The sequence below is a fragment of the Panthera pardus genome, unplaced genomic scaffold, assembly GCF_024362965.1.
Source record: "Panthera pardus isolate Hobbes unplaced genomic scaffold, ASM2436296v1 HiC_scaffold_2, whole genome shotgun sequence".
Taxonomy (NCBI): Eukaryota; Metazoa; Chordata; class Mammalia; order Carnivora; family Felidae; genus Panthera; species Panthera pardus.
The window spans coordinates 132,845,173-132,872,909 of NW_026526765.1; the positions used below are offsets into that span (position 1 = coordinate 132,845,173).

The window sequence follows — 27,737 nt, forward strand, 5'->3', positions numbered from 1 at the left end:
CACTTTCTCATATACTTGCTTATTTATTGTCTTTATTGCCTTTACTGTTCCCCAGCTAGAGTGTAAGATCTGTTAGGTTATAAATCTGTTTTTATGATGATACTTAAATAGAGTTGGTAATTAAATCAAAATTAAGATGATACTTAAAGAAAATTAAGGTATGAAGAGACCAGTATGTTTTTTTTACCCCCACATCTTTAACTGTTGCCATGATGTCTTTGTGGACTTAAGTAAACACTGTCAGGTTCACATTCCTAGGGTGCTTGGTGTTCAGTCATAACGATCTGTGTCTTTGCAGGTTAAGAGCCAGTTGTGTTCTCCCTTTATTCCCAAGTCTTGTACTTTTTTCATTTTATTAATATCCAGTCAAAGTTAATATGGGCCTTAATGTTTAAGCTATCATAAGAACAAGTGAATTAGTTTAAAAAGTGACATTAAGCCCTTTTCCAAGAATATATACAAATTTTAAATATATCAGAAACTGCCACATGTATCTGTTGTATTATTTTCTTATGGTTTCTTATTGTCTTTGAATCTTTAGAGTCTTTTTGAATCTACTCGAATTAAAGGGATATTTTACTGAATATTAGTACCTGATTTTGAATCTTTTAGATTTTCAAATGAACAGGGTGCATTTATAATTTTAAAAACTATATTAAAATTTGCATAGATGCTAATTTGTTATTTGATTTTTAGGAATTAGCCTTTTAAATATTCCATCCATTTCCCAAACTGAAAATATAGCAGGAGAAATCTCCTCCTCAAATTCTGTCTTTTGCTATGTCCTGGTAACAGGTAATAGTAACAGACTGACATTGAGCCTCTGTTCTGTTCCATGCAACATGAGAGGTGTGCGAAATCAGACATACATGATGGAGTCGGGACCTAGCTAGCACACAGGACAAGGACTTGAATAAATAAACAGCAGTACAGACCCTAAATCAGTCCATGCAAAACAAATGCTGGTGTGTGTTCTTTTCAAATGGTGTCAGTGTTCAGAAATACCTCATTCCTTTACTCAGGATGCACGTGAAAAATGTAGAAAAATTGAACTTCACTTGAACCCAAGCAGGCCTGGGTAATCCTTCAGTCATAGTTTGAGAAGAAGGTACCCACAGTAAAAAGTTATTTCTAGGCCTTCTAGATAGCACAACCTAGAGAGAGATTTGGTTCATTTGATTAGTATGAACTGTTAAAGACAAATTTATCTGGGCTGTCTACATTGAGCTAGTTAACCCAGACCATTATAAAATTTAACTTTTGTTCAAACTGTGAAGACAAGCCATTCCTATACAATCCAGAAAATTTACTTAAGCCTAATTAATTGTAGAAGCTTTTTTTAAAATAATGTATGGGTGGTATTTGTGTGTGTTGTGTATTATATCTTAATGAAAGAGAATGTTACCTGAAAGATACATTGTACACAGTGAAGCCTCAATGAGTTGAGCATAGGGCTATTCCCATATACTTCTAAACATACTTTTACAAACATGTATCTTAATGAAAGAAGATGTTACTTGAATGACAGTTTACAGACAGTGTAGTTTCTCTATTTCTTTTTTTTTTTAATGTTTATTTTTGAGAAAGAGACAGTGTAAGTGGTGGAGGGGCAGAGAGAGAGAGAGAGACAGAGAGACAGAGAGACACAGAATCCGAAGCAGGCTCCAGGCTCTTAGCCGTCAGCACAGAACCCGACACAGGGCTCAAATTCATGAACTGTGAGATCATGACCTGAGCTGAAGTCAGACACTTAACCAACTGAATCATCCAGGCACTCCTAGACAATATAGATTCAATGAGATAAGCATTCAGCTATTCCCACGTGATTTTACACATACGTTTGCAAACACTCATATCTTAATGACAGATGATGTTACTTGAAAGGCAAATTACACACAATGTAGTTTCATTAAGAACAAGTCCATTGCCATACACTTTTTTTTAAGCTTGTATTTAAATTCCAGTTAGTTAACATACAGCATCATAGTAGTTTCAGGTGTGATTCAGCCCTTCTATATAGCACCCGGTGCTTATCGCAACTCTTACTTAAAAAAGATAACAGAATATCCTCCTTCTAACTCAAAAACTAACAAGAAAATCAATAATTGAAACAAGGTCTTCTGAAATAAAATTCTGCTACCCCCAGTTGAAAGCAGCGATGAACACATCGGTAGCTGTCGGGAAGTCATTGAGACAGGGAGAGTCTTCTGAGGATTTACCGCATCAGCATTCTGAAAGTCTCTTCAGAGGTTTGGGATGTCCTGTTGGAGAAGTGGACACTGTGTGAGTGAGAGAGCTCCTGCGGACCCTCAGAGTAATGAAAGGGATAGCGGAAAGAGAGTCTTTGAAGGCAAGCCTTCTCTAGTACCTTCTGCCCAGCCTTCCAGCCCAGGAGTGGTCCCTGCGGAGGAGGAGAACAAGAAGGAAGGGAAGAGAGGAAGTGGGAACCACCAGTGAGCATCTCAGAGAGTCTATGTGTGAAAGAGCAGGTCGGGGGGGGGGGGGGGCACACCCCTACCTAAAAGTTGAAAAATTAATACCAGGACAAAGAAAAAAGTGGGAAAGAGTTTGGTGAGCAGATATCAGGAAATAGTTCCTACAGAACTGTCTTTCACACCAACTCATTTCTTTTTGGGCTCTCCCCATTATTGTTTCAATAGGAAATGGCCCCATTGAAAGATGAGTACCTACATGTAAAACCTGAAAAGAAAAGAAAAGAAAAGAAAAAACATAAGGAAACATAGGTGAACATGCTTCAAAGAAGAATTATCCAAATAAACACAAGATTTATATCCTTTCTTAGCCTAAAGAAACGGAAAACAATATGGGCCTTCTTTTAAAAGTTGCTTGAAGTAGAGTTATAAGAGTTCAGTAAAGACAACCAGAGATAAAAAGTGGGTTGATAGTACTCAAAAAAGAAGCGGAAGAGGGATTTGAAACTTTACCTAACAGAAGGAAATGCATACATATATGTATATGTGTGTATATATATTTCTACACACACACATATACACACACACACACATACATAAAACTGAAAAAAAACAGTGACAAATGTTAAGATTAAGGAAATCACAAATCATAATGTCAGAGAACAGTAAATAAGCAATGATTATAAAGAATCTGATACTCAGTGAAGTCAGACTAAAAGCTGAGGAAAGGAACTGAAAAAGAGATAAAATAAGAATTTTCTAAAATGGATAAGGCTATCAGTTTGTAGACTGGAAGACAGAAACCCTCAATAAAAATAGAAGATAAATGGAACACCTTGGCCTAATAAGAAAGAATAAGCAAGTATTTTTTTAAAGGAAGTACCCAAACTGGTCTCCGACTTCTCTAGAGCAACTCATAGACCAGAAAACAGTGTGGCAGTGTCTGCAGACTTGTGAGGGGATGACCTCTGTTGATTTGATTTATATTTAAATGAAATTACTTGACTGTTTCTGTAGAGTGTAATGGGGGACCAGAATGGAAGCAAAACAAACAAACAAACAAAAGAAAAACAACAGTGTGAAAGTTGATGCAGCGGTGGTGAAGGGCGAGACCAGAATAGAGGCAGAGGGAAGACTGGAGGCATATTTGGGAAGGAAGTACTTGGTACTGATGGAATCAAGTAAGATCAGTGGGAGGGAGATGGTGAGTCTGTCTCCTGCATCTCTGACTTTGACACCGGGATAAAGGATGATGACGTTTGTTGATTTGAGGACGATTCAGACAGAGAAACATGCTGTGTTCTTTTCATTCCAAGTTCAGAGTCCTACAGGGAGTAACTTAACTAATATTTGCTTGTTGGGATGATCACTTATTGAACATTTGAACTTTTGTGAATACGTGATTAGTTATTCTGGCCGATTCACACTGTGTTGAGTGATTGCCATAATACTCCATATTTGTCATATTCCAGGTACAGACAAAGCTATTCTCCAATTGTTGTTCTTAATGGCTGGCATTCATTTTTTTTTAGAAATACTAGTAATGTATGAATATCTATGGAGTATAGGGGTGAAAACTTAAATTTAAAAAATGGATCTCATTTGGTGACAAAGTTAGAAAAACATGTGCTATTAAATATATAGTAATAGGAATTGGTCCTTAGTTCCCACAGACATAAATTAAATTTTTTATATACCTGTACCAGTGCACACATTTTTCCATATTTTAATGTGAACTAAAAATAATACACCATATAATACTTACATAATAAAATCAGTTTAATCTTTTAGGGCAAGTTTATTTAAAGAAGTTAGAGAATAAATGAGTTCATAAAATAGAATTACTATTACCTTATTATATTATTTATAACTTTAATAGGCATACACTGAAGGGATTATATAAGGTTTTTTAAGTTTCAAAAGTTTTATCTAAATTCTAACCCTGAAACTAATATTACACTGTATGTTAACTAATTGGAATTTAAATTAGAACTTGAGTAAAAAATTAATTTTATTCTATGAAATCCTTACATGTTATTTGAAATTGTTCAACATTTAAAGAGTCAGTTTGTGCTTGAACAGAAAGAAAGCACATCTTTGAAATAGCGACAGAGGAAAACTAATCAGACATTAGTAGTTGCATATGCTAGCACTTTGAAGATGTAGAAAGAAAATTTTGCATAGTTTGAAGATCTGAGGTCTGCTTTTTTGTTTATATAGAGAGAATACTTGTGTATACTTCTAGGTTCAAGTTGATTATTTCTACAAGATTGCTTCAGTTACCTTTTTCATTTTAGTAATTAACTTTATCTAAAAGAAATTAATGCTGTATGGCTGTGTTGTCTAGGATACTTCAAAAACAAAGGTTTCATTTTTCCTTCTAGGAAAATACTTTTTAGGCAATTACAAAATAAACCCCGTAACATTGGTTTGCTTTTTTCCTTTGAAAAATTACTGAATCTACTAAATATGTAGTCAAAGATTTTATGAATACTATTAAGGGATTTATAGGTTTGGCCTCGTTTTTCAACTTATATCATGATATTCTTTCTCTGGTTTATCTGCCAGGAAAAGAGGTTTCTAGGGATGTTTTATACCACACTGTAATGAGGGTGGAAATGTAGTACATTTTAAAAGTAATGTGGTTTGAAATGTTCTGAATTAAACAGTTCAGTATATAAATTTCTTGTTCTGTATTTCATTCTAGTTGTTTTCTGTTTGGATCAGATATCCTTTAATAGGAAAACAAAATCTACTTTAATTTCAATATAAAAAACTTAGGACTTGTAAGTTTTTATAGACAGATAAAGTGAGGAAGAAATAATAAAGATGCTAAACTCTTTTGTAGGCTTAAATTCTCTAATTTAGATACTCTAAGATACACCAAACTTGGGGACTTAGCAAAAACTAATAGGGCGAATCAATGTATACTGACTTACAGTTGTATCCGCAAAATATTTTTAATGAAAGTAAAGCAAGATTCAGAAGAAGTGTGACCTTATTCTTGTTATATGAACAGACTGATGCTCTATGTTTGTGAATAAAAGTCTCAAAGAACAGACTGCTGACTTGTATCAGTGGTATCTCTTTAACTTTCTATTTTTCTGTCACTTTAAGGTTATTACAATGAACTTATAGTATTTTTTAATTAAAGATATATTAATAAATATGTTACCCTATAGATTTTAATAGGTAGTGTAAATTTGTATAAGCTTACGTTTTTATATACAATTTTATATATTTTTAATATATTTAATATATTTTCTTTCTCATAACCCTGTGCTGAATTAGAAATTATTACCTTTCACAGAGAGAGAAATTAAGGGAAATTTACATGGATGTAAATGACAGATTAAAAAACTCCAAATCAAGAGTTTTCTCAATGCTTTCTAGTGTGTTAGCTGTATTTTTTTTTTTTTTTTTTTTTTTTTTTTTTTTTTGCTATGGACTCTTTTATCAAGTTGAGGAAGTTCCCTTGTATTCCCTTGGTTTACTGAGATTTTATGTGGTTCCACCATCTTGGTTCCTCCTCAAGAGTCTCCTGGTTTACTGAGATTTTAAAGGGGCACCTGGGTGGCTTAGTCGTTTGAGCATATGGCTCTTGATTATGACTCAGGTCATGTATGATCCCTGTGAAGCCTGCTTAAGATTTTCTCTGTCTCCCTTTCTCCCTCTGTCCTTCTTCCCCACTTGCACTCTCTCTATAAAAAAAAAAAAATTAGTGTTGAATTTTGTCCCTTACTTTTTTCACATTTGATATGATCATGTGTTTTCTCTTTCTTAGTCAACATGTTAATATAATAAATTATATTGATTGATTTTTTTGAATGTTGAAGCAACCTTAAATTCCTGGCATTCGCCTCACTTGGTCATGATGTATTAATTTTTTTATATATATGGCTAAAATTGCCTTGCTAACAATTTTTGTGTGCCTATTCCAAAAATACATTATTCTGTTGTTTTCTTTCTTGTAACATATTTGTCTGCTTTGGGGTCAGGGCTATGCTAGTCCAACAAAATGGGTCTGCCATTGTCCCCTCTTCTCTTTTTTGTAAGAATTTTTGTACAGCTGGTATTGTTTCTCCCTTAAGTATTTGAAAGGATTCAACAGCAGAGCCACCTCAGCCTGAAGTTTTCTTTGGACAAAGACTTTAAAGTATGAATTAAATTAACTTTAGTAGATGTAGGTCTGTTCAGATGATTTGTTCTTGAGTGAGCCTTGGTGGCTCTATTTCAAGGAATTTGTACACTTTATCTAAATTGTTAAATTACTGCTACACAGTTATTCATACTATTTCCTTTGAGCCTTTTAATCTCTATAGAATCTGTATTGATGTGCCCACTTTTATTCTTTAATACTGATCATTCATATCCCCATACCTTTTTCTTGTTCTGTCTTGACAGACCTATCAGTTTAATTTGTATTTCCGGAGAGCCAGGTTTTGGAGTTACTGATTATCTCTGTTGTTCAACCGTTGTTCTGTTTTATCATTATTTTCTTGCTTCTGTCTACTTTAGGTTTAATTTGCTCTTCCTTTTTCAAATGTCTTAATGTAAAAACTCAGGTAACCAATTTTAAGGACTTTGTTCTTTTGGTAAAACAAGCATTTTAATGCTACATATTTATCTCTTAGCACTGCTTTTGGCTGCATCCCACAAATTTTGATATGCTGTATTCTAAACTTTCATATGATTTCTTCTTTGAACCAGGGATTATTTCAGAATATTTTGTTTAAATTTCAGATGGTTGAGGTATTCCAGCTGCTTTATATTATTAACTTCTAGTTTAACCCTGTTATGTTTAGAGAAATACTATGTATGATTTTAATTTTTTTATATTTAATGGGTCTTTTTTACATGGCCTCAGAATATAGTATGTCTTGGTAAATATTCAGTGTGTAAAAATAACATATATTCTGCTAATGTTGGGTGGGGTGCTCAACAAACATGAACTAGGACAAGTTGGTTGAAAGTATAATTCAGTCTTAGGCATCCTTGCTGATTTTCAGCAATTCAGTTAGTTACTACGGAATGCAATTACAGTTGTAATTGGGGGTTTGTCTGTTTCTTTTTTCAGTTCTGTCACTTTTTGTTCTGGGTGCTTAACATTTTATAAGCAGTGTATATATGTAATGTGAATTATTTTTTAAATGTTTTATTTATTTTTATTTGGGGGAGAAGGGGCAGAGAGGGAGGTAGAGAGAATCCTAGAGGCCCACGTGGGGCTCGAACTCATGAACCATGAGACCCTGACCTGAGCCAAAATCACAAGTTGGACTCTAACCAACTGAGCCATCCAGGCTCACACTAATACAGTGTGCATTATTGTGTCCTCTTAATGAGTTGACCTCTTTGTCATTATGAAATATCCATCTGTATCCCTGGTAACAATTCTTGTTCTGTTGAATACTTTACATAATAGTAACTTAGCCACTTCAGCATTCTTTTGATTGAGTATGATACATCTTTTCAGCCATTTACTTTTTAAGCTGTCTCTGTAAAAGTGGGTTTCTTATAAGCAGTGTAAAATTACATCTTCTTGTAAATCAAATATGAATGCCTCAGCCTTTAATTAAATTGCTAATACCATTTAAATTTCAGATAATTATCAGTTTTACTGATTTTAAAGCTATTATCTTACTATCTTTTTGTCTTTTTTGTCCCACCTATTCTTTATTCATCTTTGCCTCAATTAGAGTCTAGTTTAGTATTTAATTTTTATCTCCTTAATGGGATTATTAGCTGTATTTTTTTAAATTTTTTTTTTCAACGTTTTTTATTTATTTTGGGGACAGAGAGAGACAGAGCATGAACGGGGGAGGGGCAGAGAGAGAGGGAGACACAGAATCGGAAACAGGCTCCAGGCTCCGAGCCATCAGCCCAGAGCCTGACGCGGGGCTCGAACTCACTGACCGCGAGATCGTGACCTGGCTGAAGTCGGACGCTTAACCGACTGCGCCACCCAGGCGCCCTAGCTGTATTTTTTTAAAATTATAAAATGTTAGTTTTATTTAAAATTGTAACATTTAGTGTTTGTCTTTACATATACAACTTATTATAGCCTATATTCAAATATTAATATGCCATTTCACTTACAGTGTAATAATTTTATGACCGTAGTCTTCTCTTTCTGCCTTCAATCTTTCATGCTATTGTGGTTATACTATTTAATTCTATGTATTTTATAACCTTCAAAATGCATTATTATTATTTTGCTGTTGTTATTTTCACCAACTGATTATCTTTAAGTCTATTAAAAAAAATAAAAAATGTCTTTTAAATTTATCAACATGTTTAGTATTTTCAGTGCTTTTTGTTTTTTGTGTAGACCATAATTTCCATGTCATTTTCATGTTTCCTGAAGAACTTCCTTTAACATTTCTTTTAACATTTCAGACTTCTTTTGTCTGAAAGTCTTTATTACAGTTTCTTGAATTTCATTTGTCAATATTAAGAATTTTGGTTCCTAAATGGATGAAACTAATTGCTTGAAAGATGAGGAAGATAATTGCTTGAAGATAAAGCAGAAAAGATTTTAAATTTATAATATGTATGACACTACTAACTTAAAGGAATACATGTACCACAATGCTTACAGCAGCATCATCAACAAATTATGGAAAGAGCCCAAATGCCATCAGACTGATGAGTGGATAAAGATGTGGCCTACAGACACACACACACACACACACACACACACACACACACACACACACACTGGAGTATTACTCATCCATCAAAAAGAATGAAATATTGCCATTTTCAACAATGTGGATGGAGGTAGAGAGCATTATGCTAAGTGAAATAAGTCAGAGAAAGACAAATACCATATGGTTTCACTCTTCTGTGGAATTTAAGAAAGAAAATAAATGAACAGAGAAGGGGAGAAAAGAGAGACAAACCAAGAAACAGACTCTTAACTATAGAGAACAAACAGGATTACTGGAGGGAAGGGGGGTGGGGGGGGAGGAGATGAGTTAAATAGGTGATGGCAATTAAGGAGGACACTTGATGAGCACTGTGTGATGATGTAATTCTACACCTGAAACTGATATTACACTGTATGTTAACTAATGGGAATTTAAATAAAAACAAGAAAAAGTAAGAATGTGACAAACTCACTGTAACAGTGTTTAAGGGATACGAACAGGTAACTTCCATATGAAGAAATCTAAAAGCTAACATGCATAGAAATGAACAATTAAAGAAGTGAAAACTAAAATTAATATCCCTTTATAATTATTAGACCAAAGAAAATTAGGATATTGGATATTTATATCATGTGTTAGCAGGGAAGAGAAAACTCAAGTGTCCTCATGGACAACAGGGGTGTGGGAACTACTCATCGGTGTACAGATTGTTGGTGGTATGAAGGTGTTCTGACTGTTGAGCACTATATTCATGTTGGATGTATATATACTTTGATTTAGTAATTCTGCCCTGAGTTGACAGCAAAGGGATGAAGAGTGTTTCTAAGTCTTCACAGTCTGTACTCAACTCTGTAAAGAGACATGGTAGGGACTTTCATTGTATCATGTGCTGAGGTGGTGAGAAGCCGGAGGTATACTGTGTACCCATCACCAGGAGAGGGAACACATCCAAAAGTGTTCTGCAGCAAATCTAAGCAAGAGATTGGTTGTCCGCATAACAACAAGGATGGATTTTCAAAATAAAATTCCAGAAGAAACTATCAAGAACGAAAATGAGATTTATAACGTACATGATTTATATAAGTTAAAATATATGCTTACAAAAAGGGCCCAGTTCCCCTTACACCATTCTCTTGAGAGCAGCTCAACTTTTTCTGTACATTAAAGAAATATATATAAATATTCTGAAAATTAGTGGTATCTATGTTCACAGTCCTTTCTTCCCGCAGATGTTGATGAATGCCAGGCTATTCCTGGCATATGCCAGGGAGGAAACTGCATCAATACAGTGGGCTCTTTTGAATGCAAATGCCCTGCTGGCCACAAGCAGAGTGAAACTACCCAGAAATGTGAAGGTGAGTGTCTTTACTTTGGGGGACATGTCTGTCTTACTGATGACTCTGAATCCAGTAAAGTCATAACTTCATTTTGAATTTTGGAAGAATTTAATCAGAATTACAATTTTTTAATATGAAAATAAAGGCATAGATGTTAGAATAGTTTTGTCATGGTTTATATATATATATTTTAAGTCTATTTATTTATTTTGAGAGAGACAGAGACAGCACTAGTCGGGGAGGGGCAGAGAGAGAAGGAAAGACAGAATCCCAAGCAGGCTCCATGCTACCCACCCATGCTGCTGGTGCAGAGCCTGATGCGGGGGGCTCGAACTCACTAAACCTGGATATCATGACCTGAGCCGAAACCAGGAGTCCGACACTTAACCCACCGAAACACCCAGGCACCCCCTTGGTTTGTGTATTTAATGGGCTTGATTTGGAAAGAGCCAATGAGCATTTTACAAGGGGTATGTTATCTCAGTTTCTTTGTTGCAGTGGAAATGGGAATAATCCAGCCTTTTATATTTTTCCTTAATAAGGTCGTTTTCCATTTTACTTACAAAATTGTATCAAAGATTAAAATTCTGAGTGAAGTACAATGTCCTGTGTTAAATGATGCATTAGAAGGTGGCAGTCTGTCCTATGTTATAAAGTATTTGGATTTTTTACTGAATATTGTTTCTTGGTGGCTGCCAAATTAAAAAAAAAAAAAAAGGACATTTAAGTGACTCAGAATTTGGAAATACCACGACAGGTATTCTGTGAAAGAATAGCTTACTCAAATAAAGATCTCAAAAATTAATAATTTTGTGTAATGTGATTATTATATTCAATGTGAATTGAATGTAATTTTGAAATGTGCACTCCATAAGCATTCCTCAAATAGACTAAAATCACTTGTTAAATTTACATGTGATCAAAAGTTTTATCACTATTAGAAAATTCAGGAAGCTTCTAAAGGTATCTAGCTTTCCTAACATGGATACTTAGAATAATGTATATGTCTAGTAGTATTGAAATATAATGCTTATCTTTAGAATTACTACTTACATCGATTTATGTCCATTAAGATAGTTTTCTGAAGACAAATATTATGTTTATTCTAATTTTTTGTGACATAAACCTACTTGTCTACTGAAAGTTTAGAAAAAATTGCTCCCAGAAATTGGTTTTTGGCACTCTGGCTTACCTGAGGTAGATAAATGTGAATCTGAAGTTACATGGGAAATTCAGTAAATTGAAACTTTATTCCGTATGCCTGCTATGATCTTATGTGGAAGTATTTTTCGAGTTATGTACACTAAAAGTAGCAAATATGTATTATAGTTGCTTCCTGCGAAGAAATTGTCACAAGTTTATTTAGACCCATTTACCTTCAGTAACTAAACTCAACTCAGCTTCTAGTGTACATAATTAAGTCTTCTAATCTTTCCCTTTCCAAAAGGCAGTATTTGGGTTTTGGGTTTTTTTTGTTGCTTAGTTATAAAAAGTCTTATCTTTCTTTGTAGGGAAAAAAATGGGAAAAAGGTAAAATCTAAAGTTTAATTATAGAAGACAAACAGGAATACCAACTGTTTTATTGGACAAGAGGTAGAGGCAAACTGAACCAGAGGCCTGGGTATCCATGCTATGATTTCCACACCAGAAATCATAATTTCATGAACCCAGGGGAAATATATCATTCTATGTTTTATATTTGCCCTGTTGCCTTTCTAGTTCTGCTTTAAGTTAATCTTTACAATTTTATATATTTTATATCATTATGACTTAATTTCATGCTCCCCCAAAGACAAGGTAGTAAAATGTGGTTAATTATTTAAAAAAAAACAATAAATTCTCTCTGAAACTCTGAGGAAGAAGAATGTCCATGTAGTTTATGTTGCTTCAATACAATATTGATAACCAAAGTCTGCCTGTTTGGAAAGGTTAAGAAAAATACTTGGAAGATGGGGAAATTATCTAAGCGAGCATAGGAATTGGACTAGCGAGTTGGGGACCTGCATAAGGTCTGGGTTATATTGCTGTGTCCCCGCTACTTCTTGCATTTCCTTCCTGGCTTCTTTTGGGGTTATTCTATGACTTTTGTCATTCTGCTTCACTTTTTACTTCTGAAATACTATCCAAACAAGATGCAAGGGTCGTGGACTTAGGAGCAAAGACAGGGTTTGATTGTAGGTGAGAAGGCACAGCCACTGACTGATGAAAGTGGTTGTGACATTTTCCCATTAATCATCATACAATGTATTTCTTCTTAGTTGAAAATAGAGTGAGCCTTTTCTACATCACATTTCATCAAAACAACATATAGAGCCAAGGCAGAGTTTGGAGAGAGACAGTGCAACTCTTTATTCGCACTTGTCTATGTTCTTTAGGAAAGGGGGCTGTTGATGTAATGTAGGCACCACCCAGAGCCTGAGTCCAGTCCTCTCCTTTCTTACTTCCTGCCCAGACAGCCAAATCCACTTAGGCATTGCCCAGAAAGAATTATATGATTTAATATTTGGGATTGGTGGGGAATAGCAGAATTGGAAGAAGTGGTGATTAGAATTTGAAAACTAAAGGTTTTATGAAGCCTTTACTTTGTGTATAAGTCCTATTTATTTGGATATGTCTTAAAAGTAACTATTATCAATTTTCCTTAAGTAATAGTGTTCTTTTATGTAAAATATCAAGTGGTATTTCCTTACATAAAACTATTTAATGTAATTGGTAGCATAATGTATCTGGAAAGACAGTAAACTATTGCTACACTCAGCAACAGCTTTGAATTACTGTCAGTTTATGTACAGTTTATACAGTGTCAGTGTAAAATGTTGACATGAATGTAAAGTTAGTAATTGCCCTAAATAAAAATGTAACCATAGCAATTACTTTTGACCCACTGTCAAAGGTAAGATATTTTAGTTTTCTATGTGGATTACAATGTGAGCATAAAACATAGTAGTGCTGGAAGATTTACATGAAAATGATACCCTTTCTGTTTCTCTTTAGCACATACTCAATTTCTATTCATACAGCAATGAAATTCTCTAAAGAAATATTTTTTTCAATCTTTAAGTTACTGGGTCTGTTCAGAAATAAGAAAGGGGCACCTGGGTGGCTCTGTTGGTTAAGCATCCAACTTCAGCTAAAGTCATGATCTCATGGTTTATGAGTTCCAGTCCCTTATGAGGGTCTGTGCTGATAGTGTGGAGCCGTCCTGGGATTCTCTCTCACTCCCTTTCTCTCTCTCTCTCTCTCAAAAAAAAAAGAGAGAGAGAGAGAAGAAATAAGAAAGGTAACCAACATTTTGAATCTGAGTGATTTGGGGAAATGGTGGCTGCATTAACAGCAAAGTGAGCTTATTAACTTTAAAAAATTGTGTTACTGTTCTGTTTTGTTTTTTGGTGTGTATCTGTTTGTTGACCATTGGGTAAGATCCTTGAGGGAAAAAAACTCTGTCTTGTTTATTGCTGTATCCCAGAGCCTGGAACTTCTGCTGCTGTATTGCAGAGGCTCCTAAAAAAAATATGTATTGAGTGTATTGAGTAATTGGGAGTAGGGTGTATAATCAGTTAATTTCCTTGACTTGGGTTGAATGCCCAAGAAGGTAAAATATGGGGCCAGAGTTAAAATTGTGTTTGGAAAGAGGCCAGTGTTCCTTATTATGGGAATTTCGCCTTCATCTGACTTTTTTTTTCATTTTCTTAATAATCTTATTTTGCTCTGGTTGCCATTCGGAGACAAAGAGCATACATGTGAAGTGCAATTTGGCATTTTTAGACCTTTGTGTCATTGTCCCTCTTGATCATATGCAGGTATTACTTCTAAGGTCAGGGACCTTCCCTATCTATTTAAAAGAACTGTCTTCTGCTTGTTCATTGGGATGTCTTCTTAACTAAAATCTTATCCTGAAAGGCTTGTCCTGCTGAATATTTAAGTTTGGACATACATAGTTTATACCAAAGTGGAAAAAAAAAATGGTGAGCTGGCCTTCGTCTCCTGAGTCAGTGTCTGAAATGCATGACTCAGTATCTGTCTTGAGGCTTCTTTTTCGTTTTATATCATTGGCTGGGTGGATTCTCGTACTTGACAATCTGAGCCCAAAGCAGAAAGGAGTATTCATTTCTGTTTGTGTGTGTGTGTGTGTGTGTGTGTGTGTGTGTGTGTGTGTGCGCGCGCGCGCATGCCTGTCTTGTCTGTCTGTCTAAGGGAGAATCCATTATTTCCTCTCTTCACTCACTTAAGGTCCCAGATTCAGTTTAGCCCCTCAGGTCTACTGAAGTCAAGTTGTATTTCTCCTGGGCCACTTTGGCTCCAAAATCTTTTCCCAGTTCAGTTGTACAGCGGGGAAAATGATCTGTTGTTGGAATAAACTATTTCTTCACATCCAAAGGGAAGGTTTTTTCGCTTACTTTATTCAGAGATTCATTCATCCAAATAACCATTAAATTTAAATGGAGAAGAGAAGTCGCACACATCACTATAACATGGAAGCGTATGTTAGAAGGGCCCAGTAGTTTTCTTTTTTATAATGAAATACGTTACTCTGAATTTCAGTCCACTTGGAGAAAGCGCAGGTAGATGCCAGATGTCCTTGCATGATCCCCGCCTTCCAGACTATACCTTCTTTAACATTCTCTGAGCTACTTACTCTTTCCTGGCTTAAATGGAAGGCAGGAAAATAGCATCATTGTATTGGAAAGCTTCCCTTCAATGGCTCTTTATATGTCAAATAGTTGTTTGCAATTTATTCTGAAGAGTCTTCAGCTTTGTTCCATTACCACAGCACTTCACTGTTTGAGATTTGTGACAACAAATATATTTATTTATGCTCATGAAACTCATTGGCACAGTATCCTTAGTTGCAGTTCCAACTCTGCTTTGATAAACCATGGAAAGTAATCTTCTGTCCCGAACTAAAAAGTGCTTTCTTTTACTCACATTACCAAAAATGTGTTAACTTGAAAATAAATAATTAATAGATTCATTGACTGTTTTCCAACAGGGAAACTACATATTAAAATTGGTATTTAAATAGGGGGGTTGTAAACACTGGAAGCACATAAAACTTTTTAAGTCATCAATTTAGAAACCACAAAACTATCCTTTTAAAATCCTTTTTGGAGGGGTGCCTGGGTGGCTCAGTCGGTTAAGCGGCTGACTTTGGCTCAGGTCACAATCTCGCGGTCTGTGAGTTCGAGCCCCACGTTGGGCTCTGTGCTGACGGCTCAGAGCCTGGAGCCTGTTTCAGATTCTGTGTCTCCCTCTCTCTCTGACCCTCCCCTGTTCATGCTCTGTCTCTCCCTGTCTCAAAAATGAATAAAACGTTAAAAAAAATTTTTAAATCCTTTTTGGGGAGCCTGTGTGGTTCAGTTGGTTAAACATCCAACTCTTGATTTCGGCTCAGGTCACGATCTCACCGTTTATGAGTTTGAGCCCCAGTTTCGGGCTCTGCATTAAAAGTGCGGAACTTGCTTACGATTTTCTCTTTCCCTCTCTCTGTCTGCCTCTCCCCTCTTCTCTCTCTCTCTCTCTCTCTCTCAAAAATACATAAACTTTAACAAAATCCTTGGGGTGCTTGGGTGGCTCAGTCAGTTGAGTGTCTGACTTTGGCTCCTGTCATGAACTCACAGTTTGTGGGTTCGAGCCCTTCGTCGGGCTCTGTGATGACAGCTCAGAGCCTGGAGCCTGCTTCGGGTTCTGTATCTCCCTCTCTCTCTGCCCCTCCCCTGCTCACACTTTGTCTCTCCCTGTCTCAAAAATGAATAAACATTAAAAAAAAAGTAAACAAAAATCCTTAAAAAACTTACAACACTATAGTTAAAACATAAATTCTCCCTCCCTTAAATAAAAAAGCCAGGTTGTTAAACCAAACCTACTTTATGCACCATAACAAATAAGTTATTCCTCTATCATAGTACTTTTTTACCTTGTATTTTAAATATTTTTCTTGTCTGATTGCCAGCAGAGTATATGTACATGTATAATTAATATGTTAATTAAAGTTAGTATTTATGGAGCACTTAGTATGTTACAGATAACACTTAAGCCACTTTAAGTGGGTTTTCTTGTTAAATTATCAATACAGTGGTGTGAGGTTAGTTGCTATCATTAACCCACTGTACAGATGAGGAAACTGAAGCCCAGAGAAGTTAAATAACTTTGTGGAAGTTATGTGGTTTAGAAACTGCAGAACCAGGATTCTACCCTGCTAGATTTACTCAAGTTTTCAGTCAGCTAGAGGGGTTGAATGAACAAGGGGGAATGACCAGGCAGCACATACTTCGGCCCACAGATCGCATTTACAGGGCGAGTCTCATGGAATCAGCAACAGCAACAGCATTGTGGCTCTCTTCTTTGTTCGTTGCATGATGTGGTAGTGCGTGCAGTCCAGCAAGGCCAGAATTAGACCCACTTTAGTGATCTTGGCCCTCCTGTGGAGTGTGGGTGGTCAGAAGTAGCATCATCTCTCTCTTTTGATACAATCAAGGCTGAAAAAATATGGAACCTTGACCTTCAAGTCTGTTTCTTGTCCTCAGCCTTCATGAGTGGTGAACCTTCCCTTTGTGCATCAGGGTTCGGGGCCTCAGACTTGAGACTGCAGATGCATGGCCTGACGGTTCCCTGGCTCCAGCCCTCATCCACCGTCTCAGCCCTCTACCAGGATTGGCCAGTTTAAGTGCTCACGTGTGGCTGGTTTCCATGGAGCCTCTGGGGAGTCTCCCAAAGGCTGATTCTTGAAAAACTTAACTTCTCTCTAATGGGTGTTTTACTGCCTCTCATGGGTGCTGTATTAGCTATTTAGTCCATGGGTTTTTGCTCTGTATTCTGTTCATTAAAATGAAAATTTACTGTGTACCGCTGTGGTAAAATACCCTAGTCACCATGACTTCAGAATTGAAGATTCATCTTAAAAGAACCAAAGATACAACTATCAGCAGAATAAACAGTGGGGTTAAAAACAATCATGAGAATTTTTATATTGTTTTAGATCTGAGAAAGCATTATGTAGTAGGTTATTTCACCTAAAAACCATGTGGTATAGGTCAGTAATGTCAGCTACAGAAAATATAAATTGCATGGCAATAATAGAAAAAATAAGTGCTACAAGCAAGAATAAAAGGCAAATGATAAACACAGAAAAACATTTGCAACTTGTAACACAAAGACAAATTTTTCTAATACATAAGTTCTACAAATCATTAAGAAAAATATCTAATAAAATTGTTCAAGGATATGAACTGACTATTGACAAGGGCAATACCAGTAACTGTTAAATACCCAGAAACATGCTTGTCCTTACTTAGAATAAGAAAGTGCAAAATAAAACTATGAGATACCATGTGTACCTATAAACTTGGATAAAATGAAAATTCTAATGTAAAACTATTTTTTTAATGTTTGTTTATTTATTTATTTATTTTTGAGAGAGACAGAGACAGAGCATGAGCAGGGAAGAAGCAGAGAGAGAGGGAGACACAGAATCTGAAGCAAGCTCCAGGCTCTGAGCTGTCAGCACGGAGCCCGACGCTGGGCTTGAATGCACCAACTCTGAGATCATGATCTGAGCTGAAGTCTGACACTTAACTGACTGAGCCACCCAGGCGCCCCTCTAATGTAAAACTATTAATTAAGGTTTTGGGAAATAGATACTCTCACAAATTCCTGACAAGAGTATAAAGTTGGTATGACCTCTGTAGAGAGCGATTTAGAATTATCTGTCAAAATTACAAATGTATTTAACATTTAACCTATAAATTTTATTTTTTTTTAAGTTAAAAAAAAGTTTTAATTTATTTTTGAGAGAGAGACAGAGCACAAGCAGGGGAGGGGCAGAGAGAGGAGACACAGAGTCTGTGATGCAAGCTCCGAGCCCAACTCAGGGCTCAAACTCCTGAACCACAAGATCATGACCTGAGCCAAAGTCAGACACTTAACCGACTGAGCCACCCAGGCGCCCCTAACCCATAAATCTTAATTCTAAGAATTTATCTTCAGTCAAGGATTTTGACTGTTTATACTAGTCAAGAAATGATGGACTTAGAAGATTATCCCTTCTGTCTTTTTTGTAATAGCAAAATGTAGTAACATACACATGATCGTAAACCGATTAAATTCTGAAGCATGTACACAGTGGAAGATATTCATCCTTAAAAAAAAAAACATTGTGGACACTTTACATATTGATATAAAAGTGTGATTAAGACATATTGTTGCATGGCAAATGACAGTTGCAAAACATTTTCATTGAAAAGAGTATATTTGTGTGTGCTTGTGTTTGCCTATTTATACACAGAATGCTCATGGAAGGATATTAGAAAATTGGCATCATTCAATATTTTGAGGGTGAAAACATTTTGGGGGAGCAAGGGTTGGTCAAGAGACTTCTCATTGGGTGCTCTGGCGTGAGTTTTTTACTTTAACCATGTAAATGTATCGCTTATTCAAAAAAATTAACAGAGATGAAGGTGACAAGAAGCCTCATTTATTTGTTATCTTCCTTGTTAAGCTTTCAACACATTCCTGTAGCAAAACTCTGGTCTCCTTCCTGGTGGGCTGGAACAGTGCACACAGACCTGCTAGAGTGTTGTCACGGGGCATTGCAGCCTCTGTTCCCTGGAGCACTAAATATGTCCATGTACATTACACACTGCCACGCAGATGATGTATGCATTTCTAATACTTACTGATGAGAAAGAAAAGTCTAGGATTTGAGCAGAATTACACTTGATCTGAAAACTATTACTGTTGCAAATCAGTAAATTTTTAGGAGCCCTGAATGAAATATATTTGGCTTTAACAGTTCTCTCATTAATTGCTGTTCAGGAAAAAAAAAATGTCATTGAAATATGCTTAGTGGCTGGAAATACAAGTAAAATCTCAAGACAGAGGTACGTTAGAAGTGATAATCACAGTGAGGCTGATTAAAATTTGCTTTTGGCCAAAATAAAAGCATTATTTAAAAGAGTGTATAGGATAGTCTATTGTGAAGAAAGGACATGTTCTTAAATCACCTTAAATAAAAATCCGGGAAAATTCTGGTCATCAAATTGCAAATGAGCTACATGGCTCAGTGAAATTAGAACTTCACTTCATGGCTCATTGAAATTAGGTATCAAAACACAGGCTGCTCCTTTGCAATTATGTGGTTTAGGACTTTCAAAGTATAAAACAGACAAATTTTCCTCTGTTCTATGGTGTTTGCATTTCTTTATTTCAGAGATTTTTCTCTGTGTCTGTCTCTGTATTTGCCTCTGTTTCTGTCTCTCAAATATATACACACATATACAGACACATATTTATGTGTGTGTGTGTGTGTGTGTGTGTGTGTTGTCCTTTTCTCAGGTGCACACAATTATACTAATCATAGTATTTGTTTCATGACATAATCTCATTATTCTATTAATAGCCTGTTTTTATTTGGTTAAATATCTTCAGTTATTTAATATGCACCCAAAAAACCACCAAAAACAAAAGGTTCTGGGACCGGGACAATTAACTGCATGTATCCATGGTACTATCCCCCCTCCCCAGCTCCCACAACATAACCATCACCTCGAATCCAGGATTCCACATTTTCTTTTCTTTTTAGATACTTTTATTACACCTATAGATACTCCATTTAGTATTATTACTATTATTTCAGGTTTTTAAAATTTCTTTAATGTATTCATTTTTGAGAGAGAGAGAGAGAGAGAGAGAGAGAGCGCACAAGCAAGGGAGGGGCAGAGAGAGAGGGAAACACAGAATCTGAAACAGGCTCCAGGCTCTGAGCTGTCAGCACAGAACCCAATGTGGGGCTCAAACTCATGAACCACGAGATCATGACAGAAGCCGAAGTCAGATGCTTAATTGAGCCACCCAGGATCCCCTATTTCAGGTTTTTAAACATTATCAAAAAAAGTTTAGTACTGTGTGAAACTTGCTCTTTTCACTTAATATTAAGGTTTTTAAAAATATTTATTTATTTCGAGAGAGAGAGGGAGACAGAATCCCAAGCAGGCTCCACACTGGCAGCAGGGAGCCGGATGGGGGGCTTGAACCCACGAACGGTGAGATCATGACCTGAGTGCAAATCAAGAGCTGTATGCCTAACCAGCTGAGCCACCCAGGCTCTTAATATTATAATGATACAATTCATGTATATTGTTGCATGCTTTTCTAGTTCATCTTTAAGGTGAATAACCCATTATATCCTATTATGTGGATATGCCTTACTGTGTTTATCTGCTTACGCACTATCCTATTATGTGGATATGCCTTAGTGTGTTTATCTGCTTACGCGCTGGAGGGCATCGTTCCCTGGTTCTTTCCGTTGTGGATATTGGCCCACATACTTGCAGACACATATACTCTGTATGCTCTCTACACTGCTCTCCTGGGCATCTCCTTCAACGTAGAGCCTCGTGTTTCCCCTGGTTTGCTCAGCATGGACAGAGCTACACCATGGATTCAGGGTCACTTCGATTTTTCAGAGGGATATTTATCCTCTTTTTTGATCCAGTTATTTTTGAAAGGTGACTTATTTACATTTGTATTACGATTGATGTATGTGTAAGCAGCTTAGGTCACAGCAGTGGTGGCATACTGGAGCCTTGTTCTGGCTTGCTGTTGCTCGGTGAAACATGGATTGGGAAACATAGAGCCTAATACTCTGCAAATTAGGGTGACCTCCATCTCTTCCCAGCTCTGTGTGTTACCCAGCACTTCACCCACATTGGCTGCGAAGCACCTGTTGAGTGATCCAGTGGTCCTCCCCTGGCTCATAGGGCTAACTCATTCTTCTAGATTGATCTTTAGGTCTCTTCCATGTGGTTTTGGGCTCCTTACATAGATTAAAAAATCATACAGGAGAAACAAAGCTACTGCAAACATTTCCGTATCTTTTGTATTTGTTTTTGTTTCGTAAATATTACAATTTATCTACATTTCCCCAGAACACGTACAAAGCATTACCAACGCTTGAACACAGCACTCTCCTGGCTGCAGCTTTCTGTATTCAGTCTTATTTTTAAGACACATCAAGAAAAGAGATGGAGACTGTAACCGCCTAACTCCTCCTTGAGAACAGGGTTGCTTCTGAGCAGTGCCAGGAAACTGGCAAAGATTGTTAAAACTCATCTTCCTTACTTTAGTCCCCAGCCTTCCCACTCCCAGCTCCCCACACTCTCACCACTAGGAGCAAAATTAGGATTTTTTTTTTAAACACAGGGACAGTAATGGAAACTTCTTTTTGGTTATGTCCTAGTGATGCCTCGGTGCCTACAACTAAATTGTCTTCAACTCCTCATTGTAAGTTTTGCTTCCCAAACAGGTCCTCATAATCTGATTTTCAGACACTTTGCACAGTGCCTTTTAATCTTTTTTTTTTTTTTTTTTTTTTTTGAGAATCAAAGCCTATCTGCATTCGTCACGCTTTCCTGTGTGTGCTTAGCAAAAGTGACATTCATCACAGTTGGTGTCTCTCTTTTCCCGTTAAAATAAACAGTTACTTGTCATCAGATGAATTGGTAGTAAATGTTATTCTCATTAAGGATTCTGGTTTTCAGGGTGTTTCCATCTTGGGAGGCAGAGCGTTGAGTAGCTTAGAAATTTGGAGCAGATATTTGAAGAGTTAAAGTCTAAAATAGAAACCTGAAGCATTTATGCCTTTATAAATCATTTGGGAAGGGCATAGTGACCAGGTGCCAGAACTGCATTGGCATTTCCAGGTTTGACTTTTAGAAAGCCCCTGTGTGTCTCATGTGTGGAAAACAGCACATCCAAGAAAGTGTGATCAGTGGGAAAGAGCTGATATAGGCATCTAGGTGAGCAGCCAAACAGCAGTCCAGAGCTGACATTTGAGGCAAAATTAGCACCTATCACTTTCTCGTATATTTATCACAAGTTGCCAGCCTAAACTCTTTCAGTTTCTTCCCACAAATGATTTTTGCTATAAAAACACATGCATTGAATATCTTGGACACTACCTTGACAGTCTTAGCTGACAGTGGTATTTCCTAGGCAGTTCCTGAAGTGACATCACTCCCTAATTTCAACCTAAAGAAGATGGTTTACATGGAAAGTGGCACACATAGTTTTCTGTGAAAGCCTGGAGGAGAAAGAGTTCTTTATTTGAAGCACAGTGGGTAACATCATTTTTATGACCATGAGGTCTGTGAAAAAAAAATACATATTCCAAAAGAAAATCATCCAACGACAACAAAATAACCTTTAGCATGTGACTAGCGTGGTGAATCAAAATTAAGAATATTTAGATCACATTTAAAAAAAATTTTTTTTTAATTTATTTATTTTTGAAACAGAGAGAGACAGAGCATGAACGGGGGAGGATCAGAGAGAGAGGGAGACACAGAATCTGAAACAGGCTCCAGGCTCTGAGCTGTCAGCACAGAGCCCGACGCGGGGCTCAAACCCACAGACCGCCGGATCATGACCTGAGCCAAAGTCAGACACTTAACCGACTGAGCCACCCAGGCACCCCTTAGATCACATTTTAACTTTGTTTTTTTCAACAGATTTATGTTTTAAAAGTTTTATTCCAATAGCAAGAGAACATGCTAGAGAGAAATGGTGATCTAAGTTTTAAGTCCAACTTGGAAAAATAAAGGTGCAGAAAGAACAGAGTATAGTGAGTGGCCACATAGCCCAAGATTTGGGACCCAAATGTTAGGGCCTATACTGCAGCTGCACTGTGTGCAAACTGTGTTATTTTGAACAAATTAATGCCTTCATCTCTACAGTAGAGATAATGATCTTTTGTGGGAAGCTTTTTATGAGTATCCTACAAAATAAACAAAGCATCTGGCACTTTAGGTCTTTGTTAAAGAAGGCAAGGATAGCACAAATTAGTTGTAAAAAATCCAGTAAATTATGTGATTTGAGATCTTAAAAAAATAATTGCAAAAGAGTTCTAATATAGCATTTCAATTATGACTTGTAAGTTTCCCATAAATGAGCTCTTTTCATTCTTAAAAAAAAAAAAAAAAAAGACCTACAAGTACATGTATTTGCCTAGTCTGATGGAAGTGTTAACAAACAATTAAATGCACCCAAATCCATCATCATGAAGAGGGAACATGGAAGGGGGAGTTCAAGATTATCCATTAATTCCTGACTTCGTGCCAGCCTGTTTTATTTCCCTAGCCTCAGTCCCACCCAAATTACAGACATGGACATTTGAGACCCGGAGGACTTGATTTTTTTAGCATAACTCAATGGTCAGGAAATTGCATTTTAGTGGACTCAGGAAAAATTTCCCAAATGGTGGGAACCAATATTGTTTCCTCAGTACCATTGTATATTTAAACCCTTTTTTAAAAAATATGACTAAGAAAGCATGGTAAAGTAATATACATGATTCCTGAAGTTCAGTGTCTGCTGGAGATCCCTGGAAAAATTGAGAGCCTCCAAAACCTCTTTCTCAGAGACATAAAATTAGCTGTGTGTTACTGATAGGAAAATCTATTCTACCCTGGATTTAAAGGATCAGACGAACATTTTGAACTTTGCCTTTGGGAAAAAAATATACAAACTGAAATATGCCTCCTTCTCTCTTCATTTTACTTCCCAAATAAATGTTGTTTCATGATGGAAGTGGAAAAGCAATAATGCAGACCAAAATAAACAAAATAAAATGCTAGTTTTATAATCTTCTGGATGTGTATCTTTAGCTTCTATGGAAAAAAAAAAGAGAGAAAGAAAAGCTATTTCACAAATTACCATGGCTCAGTGCCTGAAGGAAATTAGTCTGCTCTAAGGAAATATCCTGCTGTAGCCCAGTAAAAATGTAACAAAACTTGAAATACAATACCTATGTCCGCGACTGCATTTCTTGCAAGTGTTGTTCCTTACTGACCTTCTATATAGTCATTCACTACCCAGGCATTGAAAAATGTGTGAAGTACTAAAGAAAAATTTCACAGGCTGAGAATTTCTTATAGATGCTTTCATCTAGTAAGCATGTAAATGAACAAAGCTGTGATGATGCTTGAATTGTGTGTTGTTGTTTTTTTCTAAGTCCCAAGCTAGGAATCTCTCCGATTTCAGTATGAGGTGTTTCTCATCTATACTTTGCCTTTGCTGAATGTTAATACAATTAATTTTAAGGATAATATCAGTGATGTTGAAAATTTTAGCTGCAGTCCACTGCTGTATTGGCTACACGGTCAGGTAAATCGTTTCTCCAAGTACCTGCTGTTTTATGAAAGACAAGTACTTTAAATAGTCCTCATTCCAAAGACACAAAAATAAAAATCAACAAACAAATAAATGAATTTAGTTATAGTATCAGCAAGTTTCTTTCAGTGTGATCATGTGGGTAGTAGGTGAGTTGCTATGTTTTCGATAAGCTTTGGTGTTCCTAGGGGGCTATGGTGTCATATGTCCCATGTTAACATGTCTTGTGTAGTTTATCTATTTTAAAGACTATCTGAAGAATATTTTTGTCCCAGAAAACAGCAACACATAAATAGGACAACATCCAGGCTGAGTTGTTGGCTTGTATTATCTAGCATGGCTAAATTCTGGTGAATGGCAAAAGGCAATTTGGGAATATTTACCAACATCTGTGTACCTTCATACTAAATTTAGTATGAGTTGATTTAACAAGCTATAGCTGATGCTTATCTGAAGCATAATAAACATGTTCTTTATAAGATTTCATCTTCCAAACTCTTGGAAATGCCACCAGGACTATGTAACTGTAAATAAAAATTTCCCTTCTTCCATTTGTGAAAGAATACCATAATAGTTCTACCATAGAAGTAAACAGCTTTTCATTTAGTTCTTATCTGTATCAAGGACTATAGTAATGACCTCTGATTCAGACCAATAAGTATTATTTGGCAGTTAATAATAATAATAACAAAAACCTGATCAAGAAGAGGATCATAAAAGTAATATATAATAGTATGTAATAAAAAAGTAATAAAAAAATCCTTTAGTGTTCAAGTTTAACTTAAAAAGTATTTGTAGATCATTTTCTAATCCTCTCTTACAGGAAGTTTGCAAATGTTTTTGAGGGTAGTTTCCCAGATGTTATACTGAGCTTTTATTGTTACTTTAATGTCACCAAAATGCTTTGAGTTCGCGTTTGACTTTTTTTTTTTAACTGACATGCAGTTGACACACAGTGTCGCATTAGTTCAGGTGCACAACATGGTGATTCTACAATTCTATACATTACTCAATGCTTACCATGATGAAGTGTAATCACTATACAACATTATTACAGTATAATTGACTATTTCCCTATGCTGTACTTTTCGTCTCTGTGACTTATTTATTTTATAACCAGAAGTTTTTTTTTATCTCTTAATACCCTTTAGCCATTTTGCCCAACCCCTGACTCAACTCCCTTCTGGCAACCACCAATTTGTTCTCTGTATGTAAGAGTCTGTTTTTAGTTTGTTCAATTTTTAGATTCCACATAAGAGTGAAATCATATGGTATTTGTATTTATCTGACTTATTTCACGTAGTATAATATCTCTAGATCTGTCCATGTTATTGCAAATGGCAAGATCTTCTTTTTTATAGTTGAGTAATATTCCATTGTGTATATAAGCCATTTCTTCTTTATCCATTCATCTGTTGATGAACACTTGGGTTACTTCCATATCTTGACCATTATAAATAATGCTGCAATAAACAATGCTATTTTTGAATGAGTGTTTTTGTTGTCTTTGGGTAAATGCTCAGTAAGGGAATTACTAGATCATATGGTATTTCTATTTTTAGTATTTGAAGAACCTCCATACTGTTTTTCACAGAGGATGTACCAATATTCATTCGCCCTAACAGTGCACAGGTGTTCTCTCTCTTCACATCCTCAGGAACAGAACACTTGTTATTTCTTGTATTTTTGATACTAGTCATTCTGATAGGAGTGAGGTGATACCTCATTGTGATTTGGGTTTGCATCTTCCTGATGATTTATGACACTGAGCACCTCTTCGTGTGTCTTTTGGCCATCCGTAGGTTTTCTTTGGAAAAATGTCTATTCAGGGCCCCTGCCCACTTTTTAATAGATTTTTTTTTTTTTTTTTTTGGTGTAGAGTGTTATGAGTTCTTTATATACTTTTGTTGTTAAACCCTTATCAAATATATCATTTGCAGGTATCTTCTCTCATTCACTGGGTTGCTTTTTGCTTTGTTGATGGTTTTCTTTGCTGTGTAAAAGCTTTTTATTTTGGTGTAGTCCAAATAGTTTATTTTTGTTTTCGTTTCTCTTGCCTGAGGAAACACATCTATAAATATCTTGCTAAGGGTGATGTCTAAGAAATTACTCCCTGCCCTGTGTTTCTTTTTAGGAATATTATGGTTTCAAGTCTCACATTTAGGTCTTTAATCCATCCTGACTTTATTTTTGTGTATGGCATAAGAAAGTAGACTGGCTTCATTCTTTTGCATGTAGTTATCCAGTTTCCCAACACTATTTATTGAAAAGACTTTTTCTGCATATTCTTGCTTCCTTTGTCATAAATAAATTGACCAGATAGGTGTGGGTTTATTTCTGGGTTTTTATTCTCTTCCATTGATCTACATGTCTATTTTTTTCCCAGTATCATATTCTTTTGATTACTATAGCTTTGTAGTATATCATGAAATCTGGGAACATGATACCTCCAGCTTTTTTCTTCTTTCTCAAGATTGCTTTGGTTATTGTCAGTTTTAAGTGGTTTTATACAAATTTTAGGATTATTTGTTGAGTACCTGTGAAAAATGCCATTGATATTTAGATAGGGATTGCATTAAGTCTATAGAATGCTTTGGGTAGTTTGGGCATTTTAATGATACTAATTCTTCCAATCTATGAATGTGGTATATCTTTCCATTAATCTTTGTCATCTTCAGTTTCTTTAATCAGTGACTTACCGTGTTCAGAGTATAGGCTTTCACCTCTTTGGTTAAATTTACTCCTAGGTATTTTATTCTTTTTGGTGCAATTATAAATGAAATTGTTTTCTTAATTACTCTTTCTGCTACTTTGTTATTAGTGTATAGAAATGAAACAGATTTCTTTGTATTAGTTTGGTATCCTACAGTTTTACTGAATCAATTTATCAGTTCTAATAGCTTTTTGCTTTAAAACTGTAGTATGTTCTATGTACAGTATTATGTCACCTGTAAATAGTGACAGTTTTACTTCTTCCTTAGCAAGTTGAATGCCTTTTATTTCTTTTTCTTATCTTATAGCTGCAGCTAGGATTTCTAGTACTATGTTGAATATAAGTGGTGAGAGTGGAAATCCTTGTCTTGTTCTTAATGTTAGAGGAAAAGTTTTCAGTTTTTCACCATTGAATATGATGTTAGCTGTAGGGTTTTTTTATA

At 35.9% G+C, this 27,737-nt stretch overlaps 1 protein-coding gene across 1 annotated transcript in view; it reads left to right on the top strand.

The window, feature by feature from the left end:
* FBN2 (fibrillin 2) overlaps window positions 1-27,737 on the top strand; it is a 255,858-nt gene that overhangs the window by 74,115 nt on the left and 154,006 nt on the right. Inside the window, exon 7 of the mRNA XM_019422114.2 lies at window positions 10,312-10,437. Within this exon, the coding sequence (XP_019277659.1) occupies window positions 10,312-10,437 (126 nt within the window). The remainder of the gene's footprint in view (window positions 1-10,311; window positions 10,438-27,737) is intronic.